The sequence below is a fragment of the Eurypyga helias genome, unplaced genomic scaffold (assembly GCF_000690775.1).
Source record: "Eurypyga helias isolate BGI_N326 unplaced genomic scaffold, ASM69077v1 Scaffold50868, whole genome shotgun sequence".
Lineage (NCBI taxonomy): Eukaryota > Metazoa > Chordata > Aves > Eurypygiformes > Eurypygidae > Eurypyga > Eurypyga helias.
In genome coordinates this window covers 1-11,914 of record NW_010266001.1, presented here as the reverse complement: position 1 = coordinate 11,914, position 11,914 = coordinate 1, and the positions used below count along the sequence as shown (strand labels likewise).

The 11,914-nt window shown below is 43.2% G+C and overlaps 1 protein-coding gene across 1 annotated transcript; it reads right to left on the bottom strand.

Moving 5' to 3' along the window:
• Positions 1–1,706: 1,706 nt before the first annotated feature.
• Positions 1,707–10,219, bottom strand: CCDC47 (coiled-coil domain containing 47). The gene is made up of 12 exons (XM_010156912.1): positions 9,959–10,219; positions 9,726–9,833; positions 8,219–8,393; positions 7,813–7,934; positions 7,111–7,176; positions 6,322–6,423; positions 5,343–5,453; positions 4,737–4,822; positions 3,454–3,512; positions 2,653–2,762; positions 2,321–2,488; positions 1,707–2,040 (listed from the first exon to the last, which is right to left on the bottom strand). Exons 1-12 carry the CDS (start codon positions 10,217–10,219, stop codon positions 1,960–1,962), a joined length of 1,449 nt encoding a protein of 482 aa, XP_010155214.1. The 3' UTR covers positions 1,707–1,959.
• Positions 10,220–11,914: the final 1,695 nt, after the last annotated feature.

The window sequence follows — 11,914 nt, the reverse complement described above, 5'->3', positions numbered from 1 at the left end:
GCTGCCTCAGAAAGGGGCCGACGCTCCGCCCCCGCGGGGCGCCCAGTCACTCATTAGAGCCATTTGGCTCTCCCGTTGTGACGTCTACAGGAGATTAAAATTTAGAACCTTTTTGCATAGGCGGTAAGTGCCAGGGTTACCAAGGAAGGTTGGTACTAATTCATTTGTTCTCCTCAGGGTGGGAGGAATGCACCCTACCCACCCTCAGGGCTTGCATGGCCCTGTCCTTAAACACAGGGGGCAAATCCTCCACTTTCACCCACCGCAGCCTGTATCAGGGAGAGACACCTTCCTCCAGCCACTGGTACTCCCCCAGCAACCACAGCCCTCACAGGGCGCAGCTCCTGAGTGGCAATAATCACCAAAATCACAGCAGAGAGAACACCCGCTGCTGTGTGTTCGAAAAATCTATACTGAAACCTCACCAGGACAGGAGACTTCAAGATTCTACTAGGTGAAAAGAACACAGAATCCAGCCAAGTACAGTAAGCAGGTGGAGTGTTTCAATTATATTTTACTCTTCGTTAGATTGTTCATATTACAAAATTAGCTGCCATGGCCCACCAATGTATGGGCCTTAGGAGAGCTGTCCACTTACTCAAAAAGAGCACAAACTAGTATTTCCTTTCAAAGAACTTTTTGAAACAATACCGTATTAATCTTTAAAGCTAAATAATGCTAAAATTTCACATAATCTGCATTACTTTTGGTTTTAAATAATTTTACCAACCATTATAAAATTAATGTATTTGCATGTATCAGGTTACAGACATTTGCATTTACATCAGTGTGAAGTATCCCATGCTGGAACAAGAATTGCTGTTTCAACAGCAGCTCATTCTTATTGCCTCAGAGCCAAGTTTGCAGAGTATCGAACAAGAAAATGCAAGACATTGTTTCCCCCACAAAAAACTGTTACAAGTCTGTTACAAGCAACAATAAAATGCCTTCTAGACAGGAAGCATTTATGAAATGCAGAGCGCTCTCAGTCAGCCAAGTGCTTGCACAGGGGCATTCACTTCATTCTCCCCGTTTACATTCGACAACCTGAAGTGACCATTTACCAGGTGAGGATACACGTCCTCCGAAACATATTTACCTGCTTGGGGAATTTGGCATTTGCAGATACTTCACTGAACCTAGCTTCTGGCTGAAGGGAACTAGGGCAGCAGCTGCTGAGACCAGGAGTAAAGTGTTTGAGGCAAACTTGTACAGTTAAAAATATCCAAGGAAAGCTAGTTGAAGCTGCTAACTCACCATGCACTCACTCCCGAAGAAACACCACACTGACATGACAGACTTCACATTGTATTAAGCTTGCAGCATTCAAAACCACAAGTAGGAAACTGTTCATGTATTCCATTCCCTCTATGTTTTACACATATGCCAATCATGCCCACAGGTGACCTAATACTGTTTCAGTCCCTTGTTTGTTAAAAAAAAAAATAAAAATCACTTCTATTCCACTGGGCTCAAATCCCTGAAGAATCCATACTGCGTATGGAAAGCTCTGTTTTGTGCCTTTACAAGCTTGATGCAAATAAACGCACAGTAGATGTTTATTGTGCAGTTTTCTTCCCCTTATTTCCCCCCTTCCCTCCCAACAACTAAAACGGAAGTTTAAAACCAAAGCATGAATATGTTACCAGCACACGTGGACAGGTTTACAATCTTCTGATTTTAAAGAACAAATGACAAAGAGCATTCAAGAATATTGCAATGGGTTTTGTTTTTGTTTAAACAAACAAGTAGCAAAAGTTTGTACCACCTGGAATAAAACTGCCGAGACGCAGCTCCCTATAGATACCTGCATGTTGCTGTAATACTTAAATAAGTCACACCAATGCAAGGAACATTTCTCTAATGGCTACTAGTGTTCAAAGAAGTGCAGGACTATGGAGTTACGTAGGTCTTTGTACCCTGTGAATTAAAGCTCTGCAGGTGGCACTGAGATGCTTCTCACATGGCTTTCACTTTGATTTGCTTCATCTTCATCTGCTTCTTCTCGAGTTTCTTCTGCTCACGCCGCAAAGCAGCTTCCTGTAGGCAAGGACAGAGATCTGAATGAACATCGGTGAGCTCTTCAATGAGCAAGCTGACCATTTCAGAAGAGCCAAACAAAAAAAGACCTCCAGTGCTTGGGTTCACATCTCTAACCACGTGAGCTGGCTCCTCACCGGGAGCCTTCACATGCTTCAGAAAGCAAGAGCATACACCCTGAAAGCCGTCTGCCTTCCAGCCAGGAAGAAATCAAAGTTGCCCCTGGAGATAGATTCTTACAAGCTTCTAGTGGAACTTCTACACTGAAAATCCATCTCACCTCCAGCCGACGCTGTTTTTCAGGATCCTCTTCATTCATGATTCGTTCCTTCTCTGCCCGTTTTTTCTCTTCTCGACGGGACTGGGCAGCCTCCTGTCTTTGCACATGAGTCAGTTTAAGGAAGTTCTCTTCCACACGAGCCCTGTTCTTGTCAGCTTTTTGTTTACCCTTTTCACAGAGAAGCAAATGCAGTTAATACGGATTTCCCCATGAGCAGGACGCAGTACCTCTGGTAGTCATACGTGAAACACAGGGCTCCCAATCAAGGATCCAGTGGTAACAGCTGCAATGTCGTACGAGATTTAGAAGGTGAAGAACCATCTACTACTTACCTCTCTGTTCAGACGGAACTTCTTTGCTTTGTCAATAGAGTAGATAACCATGCTCATCAGAGGCAGCAAAGACTCCATGTCCTTTGGGGAAGTGTTGCCTGAACCAGGCACTGAAACAAAAGAGGTTTTGTTAATTCAGGGAGGTCGGCAGGATTTTTCTACTTGTTATAATGCTCTTTCCTTATTGCTCACACCATTCATGAAAGAAAGATGTTCTTACCCTCCTCTTTAGGAAGGACATAACTAAAAGGAGCATTTAGCTTCGGAGATCGCATTTAGATTCCTAACACAGTGATGGCACACCCTCCCCCCACCAAGCCTTCTTGCTTTTATTAGTACAAAGGGCTGAATTCAGGCTCTGACATTAGCTACACTTGCAGCTATGGCCTTGAGTTTTGTTGAGAACTGTGGGCCTTTTCTAGAATAGGCTCCCAACAGGCTGTTTTTATTCCAAATCAGGTTTAACCAAGCAACTCTGTGCAAGCTCAAACTGCAAGGCTTAAAAACAAGCCATCTTCCAGTGGTGACCTAATACAACCACCAGCAGAGATACGAGTATGAACCAAGATCAGTAACAGCAAGGCTGAATCTCCTGCCACCATGACGACATGCCGCTCAGTCCAGTGTTATTACTGCCTTCTGTTTACTGGTTAATCAATCAACAGCCCTGTTGAATGACTTCAGTGCATGTTTCATATATATTTTCTTCCACAGGTGATAGAACTTGGGCACATGGCTTGCACAAATAATGCACAACGCTCCCCCAGATAGACATACACACATATACACTAGTTCTCTTACCGTTAAATGTAAACAAAAGTGTCTTTTTAGTTTCGGGCAGTTTTGTAAGCTGACCCTCCCTGGCAGGAAAGAAAAAAAGTGGCTGGAATGAGTGAAGAAAAATGCAGGCATACAAAATACCTAGCATTGTTAGGGAAAACCTCGTCAAGAACCAAGAGACTTGCAACTACTTCAATAAAATATAAAAGATTAAAAGCCTGGCTGTAACTCAAATTTAAGTTTCAAACTAGTCAGTTTTCTGACGTGTTTTACTCAAAAGCATGCAGTGAAAAGGCATTAATGTAAACCCATACTAACAGCACCTTCCAACCTGATTGTCAGGGTTCATCTGAGCACCAAGAAAGCCTGCACATTTTTAATGACATTTGGTTTCACATACGCCCCATTGTTTATACTACTACAGATCTATAAATGTCAGTTAGAAAAAACACCCACCACGTTTTCTAAAGAACTCACTGCCCTAAACCCCACAGTATTCTAGTGTAAGAAAGTCAGACCTACATTTCACAGATCCTCCAAAGCTTAGCAACTTCAGTATAAGGCACATACTGCTGTCTTATAATTAAATCCAAGTATGTTCCTTTTTTTTGAAGGATAGTTTCAAGTTTTGATATGGATCATTTATTTATATGCCTGTGAGTATAACACATCCTTGCAGAAACCTACATGGTAATTGAGATAAGATCAATCACCCACCACTTGGCAATTCTGAAGCAGCAGCTGAAAGCAGCTCATGACTAGGAGGCTTAGAGAGAGACTGCATCAGTGTATTTCTGAAGCACAGCTGAGAATCAACCTGAACAAAAGTACCAAGCGATGGATTGGGCAGCAGGGAAGGGCAAGCAGCCTTGATTTATTTTACACTGCAGAATTTGCTTAAACCTAGTTTTTAATGCATTCAAACAGCATCCAAGTTAACATGTTGAGCTTTCCTCCTGCAGGGTTATTTCTTGGCCCTTAAACTCTTAATGTGCCGTACAGTGGGATTACTCACTTGTTTTCCATGCAGCTGAGTACACCGTAGCTGCAGGTGTTATCTGAAACGTGTAGCTGCCCAAACTACAGCGTATCCAACACACAAAAACAAACATGAAAGCAATACAGCACCTTGATCTTCAAAACTAATGCAGCATTGGCAGTGTATTTATTCACCTGCTTCACCTTTGCTCCCTATTTCTCTGTGTGCATTCCAGCAGGCTTCACACTGCAAACGAGTTTGTCAGCCTCTATTTTGCTTAGTATTACAATAGCTACTGGGAGGAGAGATCTAGCTTTATACGTACTCTTGCATAAGTTTTGGACCGGAGAACTGGTCCGAGAATTGGACGGATTCGATCTTGTCAGCATAGTGCGTGAGGAAATGTATCATCTACAAGAGAAACTGGGGTTAGTTTTTCCCAACACCAACCTACCTGCAGCCTACCCACACAGCTTTGCCAAAGTGTCAGAAAATCACTGTGCTCAGCTGCCACATGACACTGAAGTTCAAACTGTTAATATTTATTAGCTTTTGCATTTTTTGCCTGGATGCATGGAATTAACAGAGCAACTGGGATATAACATCCTCATTTGGGATTTTCCAATTCATTTAAGAGGTGTCAACTTTGAGGACCTGCAGACACACCATTAACACCCTCCGAACCGGCTGTCGGAGCTAACTGCCAGGCTTTGAAAGGCAGCTTTAAGTCTGCAATTCACCCACAGACTACCAGTTGCTAGGTGAAAGGAATAAAGCCTAAGCTTCCTTAGGGTCTTGATTTCTCTAGATCTCGCTTAGGGCCATTTGGCTCTCATGATGCCTACAGGAAATAAAAGATTGGAACCTTTTTGCACAGGCTGTAAGTGCCAGGGTTACCAAGGACAACTGGTACTAATTCATTCATGATTACCTTAGCGTCCATCATTCCCTCTGTGACCTCCCCCATCTCCGACAAGATAGCCAGCGAATCTGGAAGCCCGTATTTTGCACCAGACTTAGGCTTATCACTGCAGAACTCACTCTGTTTCAAAGAGAAAAGAGGAAAGAAATAAAAATAAAACACAAACATGTAAGTATCTGCCAAGACTGAACTGTTCCAGCACAGTGGGACCCCTAAAAGTACCTGGTAAAAACAACCAAAATAGATCAACTCAGCCACTCAGCCTGCTTGGGGATATTTCAAGCATAAAGCAGAGCATGCAGTATCAACAGTCTTTAAGTTACTATTTCCCTTCAATAGCGAGTACTTTAAGGAAAAAGATAAAACACCTGTAATCTAGCCATGCTGGAATGCTCAAAGTGGATTAAGGCATTTTGTTTATACTGTTTGGTAATGGAACAAAACCAACTGGCACCCTACCAACCACACTTCAAAACTATTACTTGTGATAAGTTATGAGAGAAGAGATTTGCAAACCACTGCTTGTTATCACTAGATTCTCTGCAAGCTTCAGGCCTTGAACATACAGACAGTTTCAATTTCAGATCATATCAAAGCAGATGACTTCGATCCCAACTTTCCACATCACATCACTGATTAAGTTTAGTCTTCAATCCTTGGAAAAAGTCATTTGCAAATTAAATGAGGGTAAGTGACAGTCATGTGTATCCTGATGATACTTCAGCCTCCTCCTAAATGAACTCTACACCAAAAGGAAGATATAAGATGCTTTCAATTGCCTCTTTTCCAGCAGTTCTGACAGCAGCTGGCTAGCACTTCAGATGTTCGATAGCATCACAGACTAATCAAAATTAGTCTTTTCCACAAAGACTAATTCCAACAGATCAGTCACAAATTTTCAGCTGTTCCCCAAAAAATAAGCAATCTACAGATTCGAGGTTCTTACATCCTATTATCACATTAGTATTCCCAGCGCAAACACACATACCAGGTCCTGCATCTCTTTCTGAAGTCGCACCAGTGCTTTCCTCGTTCCAACAGCAAACACATAGGTGTCCATATCTTCATCATTCATTGTTACTTTTATTTGCTGTGGGACAGAATGTTATTAGCCTTAGTCAGATTTATATGATGTACTCTGCCTTCAGACTACTGGCCAAACAGAGACCGACGTCTGCTGTGAATGCTGTGTTTGTCTGACACTGCTTCAGAAGAACAAAGACTAAGCGAGGCCATACACAGCTAAGATAAAGGTTGTTGATTTAAATTATAGATACATGGAAAGAGTATTCACAGTGCACACGGCCACTGTTCTTCCAAAATGTAACCTCTCTTGGCACAGAGATTCCCCTCATCTCCAAGAGCAAGGGACGGGTAGAAAGTTAATGTTACAGGACATAATATCTGTACGCATTAAGCATCTTTGTTCAGCCAGACTGAACAGACAGAAAAACAATCATTAAGCATTTCAAGATTGTAAACCCACTCTTTATCAAGATATGAGGTCTTGAAGCACGATTAAGGCTGTTCATAAAACCATGCAATAAAACCCACAGATAAAACAATTTCCAGTCATCAGCTGTTTGCATTTTACATGCAGAAAACAACAACAAATGATTCTTACAGAATGATTCAACAGTTACTGAACTGGAAGGTACGGAATACTATAGAAAGACACCTCACAGGTCACTTGTGTCTTAAGAAATCCAAAGCAGCAAAGCAGAACAAAAGGAATGCAACAATTTATCACAGCTAATCTAAAGGGCCGAGTACATACCACTTGGTCAGAAGCTGGCCTCATCATGCGCGCAAGAACGTTCAGTAGGTCTTGTCTCTTCAGAAACTAAAACCACAAGCGTGTAAACACAGAAGAAAAGAGCTGAATACACCTAGAGTGCAGCACTTCATGGACAGATACAAATGGGGCTCAAGGAAAAAGAGGAGAGTTATAAGTAGAGGTTTTTCATAGAATAAGTTAGGTTTGAAGTGCCCTCTGGAAGTCACGTATACTGCTCTAAAGCAGGCCTACTTTCTGCATTAGGTGAGTTTCTCAGGGCCTTGCACCCCTCAAGTTATGAACTGAACCAATGTGTGGGGCTGTTTCATCCCAGGTGTAGGACTTCATCTGTTGTACTTCGTGGGAATTCCTGTTCATCCATTCCTCCAACACACTAAAGTCCCTCTAAATGGCAGCTGGGCTCTTCAGTATCCAGTCACCTGTGTTTACGCTATACCTCTGGTTTCTATACTCCTTCTGCAAGCATCTGCTCTTACCTACTTTGGTGGGCAGAATACAGGCCTGTACAGATCTTTAGTCCGACCAGTCTTCCCTTCACGTGTGCATGTCCAGAACCCTGTCTCTGAGTGTGAGCGAACAAGTTGAGCTAGGACTCCTTGTTCCTCACACTGGAATGGAAAAGCCTCTAGAACCTGAAAACCGGTGACAGGTAAACAGTTCTACAAACTTACTCATCCTTACCTTTAGCTGGATGAGCATTCCTTCACAGCAAACCCTTCCAGAACACCACAAGTTATAGATGTGCTCATTTTCTTGATTTAGTTTCCCAGTGCTTGTAGCTTCTTTATTAGTGCCATCATCCCCTGAAAAACAACAACAACAGTGAAAGAGAACTGCAGTTTAAAACCCACAAATTTAAAACACTGAAGTTCATCAGCAAGCTTAGAGGTCAGTTGTTCCAGGATTATTTCAGTACCACTGAAGTTTCTGAATAATTTCTACTACACCACCACTACCTGAATGTCACCACTGGCAGACCGGCACACCCAGAGCTGTCCTTAGTGCTCTCTCGCATCAGTGCAGAAAAGGTTACTCTATTCTACAGGCAGGTCTAAAACCATCTTGGTTTAGTCATTGTGGCACTCACCAACAAGAGCGAAGTTGCTTTCTAGCAGCTCCCTGTGCGTATTGAACCATGCATGAGCCAGACGGTTGTTTTTGTTCTTCCCAATGATATAATTCATGATGTAAGCAAGAAGACCTGTTACCATCAGGATCTCCATGTAATAACTCTCCCAGCTGTTTTGAAGGTGAGCAGGGACCTACGGTAAGTGAAAGGAGACGGGGTTTATACATTGAATGAGTGGATTCCATATACATAAACAGTTTGAAAGACCCTGAGTACTGGAGAAGCTTCACCCCAAACACAGCAATAAGCCTCACAAGGGTGACAGCCCAGACCTAAGCCTCAATAATGCATTTGGCTCTACTGGGACACAGTAATCATACAGGAAACAACTGATAGTAGTGTTCCCAAAAGATCTGACTGACAGAAACAAAACACTCCCTTCCAAGTGAGGCTGTGCTAGCGTGTATCCCTCAGAGTAGTCAACAGCCCAGCATTTCAACCCAGGGATGATTTGAGCTTGATTCCCTGACCATCACAGCATTACCTGGTGATCATGTAACTTCTGCTGAAATCTGAAGCAATCCCCATTGCCCAGGGGCATTTTCAGGACACCACTAAAAGCCACAAACTGTGTGGGGAGCAGGGAAGCCTGCCTGACCTTGCCAATTTCAAAGAAAGATTAGCCACTCTGCTATCCCTGTATCACCCTGCAGTCATAATAGTACCCAAATCCTAATTTTCACTACCAAGGTCAGCCATAATACTTTAAAAAATGCAGGCCTCAAGCACCTGACCATTCTATAAAAACTCTCGTGGGAGGCAACAAGAAGGTGATGCAAGGTAGACAGAGACTGGCTTCAAAAACCAGGAGTTTGTTTCTAATGTGAAACTCCAGCCACAGACAAGCTAAAAATACACTACTGTAAGTGTATCGGCATTGCAACCTCTTCTTTATGTGTTGACAAAGCACCCAGGCATTCCGTGATGTATGGTTTGTCTCTGGATTAAATAAGCATCATCACTAGCTCCTCCACTTCCCCCCATAGTCATAAGGGTAAAAGAAGCTAAGTCATAAAATGCTTTGATCAAATCTTCATTTCAAAAGGTCTGTTTAACGAAGAATTCCCTGATCTGTACTCCAATTACAGTTGCTGGTTTGAATACAGCATTGATCCAAGGACGCGAGTTCTAGCAGCTTTAAAAATAGAGATCAAGAGACCAAAGGCACCTGTCCTGGAAGTTTTACTTCAAGAGCTGCTATTTAAAGTAGCATAAACTAATGCAGAAAAGTGTGGAATTGGAAGCTGGCACCCCTGGATCATACTCTGCTGCTAGCCTGTCATGTTATTTCATGTATTTCTTGCCTCCACACTTAGTCCCATTCCTGCACTGTCTCTTGTTAATTCAAACAGCAAATTCTTTAGAAGAGATTCTCTCTTATGTGTACACCAATGAGATTATTGGCACACTGCCTTAAAAAATAAGTGGAAAAACAAAGCGAAAGCAGATCAACATTTATACCTACATTAACTATTGTTATGGGGTCTTTATTTTTGCTAGGAGATGCATCTGGTTTCTCTTCATAGCCTTCAAACTCCTCATCATCATAAGGTTCACTCTCAGTATCACCTTCCTAAAGGACAAAAATCACAAACAACATGAAAATCCAAAGCCTGGCAAGCAAAATCCAAAAAGGTGAGAAAGAAAGGTGTAGACATACTGTTAGGAAACACGTAGAGGAAGGAGATGAGGCATTACCTGTGCGTCCGCATCATCAAAATCTTCCTGATTCTCATCCTGACCCTCAAGCTCTACAGTGGCTTCTTCTTCATCATCTTCCGTAGTGATGATCCTCTGAGGAGACTCCGTGACTGCATCTTCATTAACATCTTCAAATTCAGCAAAGTCATTATCATCATATTCCATAATGTCCTCTCCATCCTCAAATTCATCGTACTTTGCCAAAGAAAAACTCCATGGGATCAACAGGACAGCAATAAAAATATACAAATTCTTCATTTTCACTGGAAAAAAAATAAATCAAACATTGAAAAAAATCCTTATCAATTCTGTTACATCACACCTCCAGTAAAGCCCAACTTCCACGAACAACTGAAAAACACTATCAGGGTCCGATCAGAGAGAAGAATAAACCCCCGCCTGATCTTGCAATCCTCTGTATAAAGGAAGTGAATACTCTTACAAGAAATAGTAACTTTGGAGGTGAGGTTCTAGACAATCTTGCTCATAGCAGGAGCAGCTGAGGCAGCACCAAGTTCATATCTGGCAGAGCTGTTCAGGGAAGCAAGTTCTGGAAGCAGAGATGTTCTGCTATAAATCTGAGTCTCCAATAGCATCTCTCAGTCAGGCAGCATTGCCAGCTCATTTCAAGGACCACACACTGTGCCTACAGTTGTTATTAATTAGCAACTTGACACAGTCAGAGCAACGAACGTCGAACAGCAGCAGGAAATCTTAAAATGCACGTAATTCTTTGAACATCAGCGCTCGGATAGCCTCTGCTAGTTTAAAAATGCTCATCTTTGAGTTTCTCGACTGCATGCCCAGAAGCAGGTCCTGCAGCACCCCAGCACTAGTTTTGTTTAGAGAGAGGCACCTTTTGCTGTAAGCTCTAAAAAACCATTAAGAAATGGCAGAATGGATATTGCACAGGTCCCCAAAACAACACAGTAACCTGGGGCTCGCGAGACTGAAGCTCTCTCCCCAGATCTGCCACCAACCTGCAGCTTGTCAGTTCACCTTTTTTTACCCTCAGCTTCCTATGTCTTTTCTGCTCGAGCCCAAAACAGTCCCAGTCTCTCCCTCGGGCTGTGCATCACCGAGAATCAGACATCACCGAGGCCCCAATGGGGAGCCCCCCCAGGCAGCAGTAACCCTACTACCGCATTTCACAACAGCTCCGGAGGATCGGCTGCACCACACTTGGCAGTAAGACTCGTTTTACTCCCTCCCACCACCAGATCTGAGTGGGAACTGGAATGTTAATGAGACCGTGCTCTTAAAAACTTGAAATAGAAAGAGTTTCTAAATTAGACCAGCTCTCCTCAGAGTACCACACGCAGGGAACCTGCTGCTACGAATGACAAGGACGGCTAAAATACACGCCTTTGCCAACTACTTCTCATTCTAGCGAAAACCTGAACAGAACATGTTCCCAAGAACATTAAACAAGATGGGAAGTACAGCAAGGGAGAGCCCAGGAATTCAGCACACTGGGTAGGTCACAAATCTACACGAGTTTAAACAGAAAGACAAACCACTGGTTACGGACGGCAGAATGTGCATTCTGAGGACAACAGAGCCACCTGCTCAACCAAACCAACAGTTTCAGTCAAAATTTCGAGACTACTGGGCGCTTATCCACTTTCAAAAGACCGTCCAAACTCCGCAAAGCCTTAAGCAAAATAAACTTCTACAGCTGATTCTAGAGTGACCCTTGAACTAGAGATGGGTGAAAACCAGAACACTCGGCCGTCTCTGCCCCGAGGCTGAAGGGTTCCAAGAACAAACAACCCCATGAAGCAGAGCATGGTCTGGCAGGGCCTCCACGGTCCACACGCCACCGACTTGCCCTTTCAAGAGCTGCGATTCATCCACGGATCTCCGAACCGGCGAGAGGGAAGGGAGCAGCGCCAGGCTCCAGTAGATCTGGCCCCGCGGTGACCCACCAGCCAGGAGCACCCACCGCAGGTG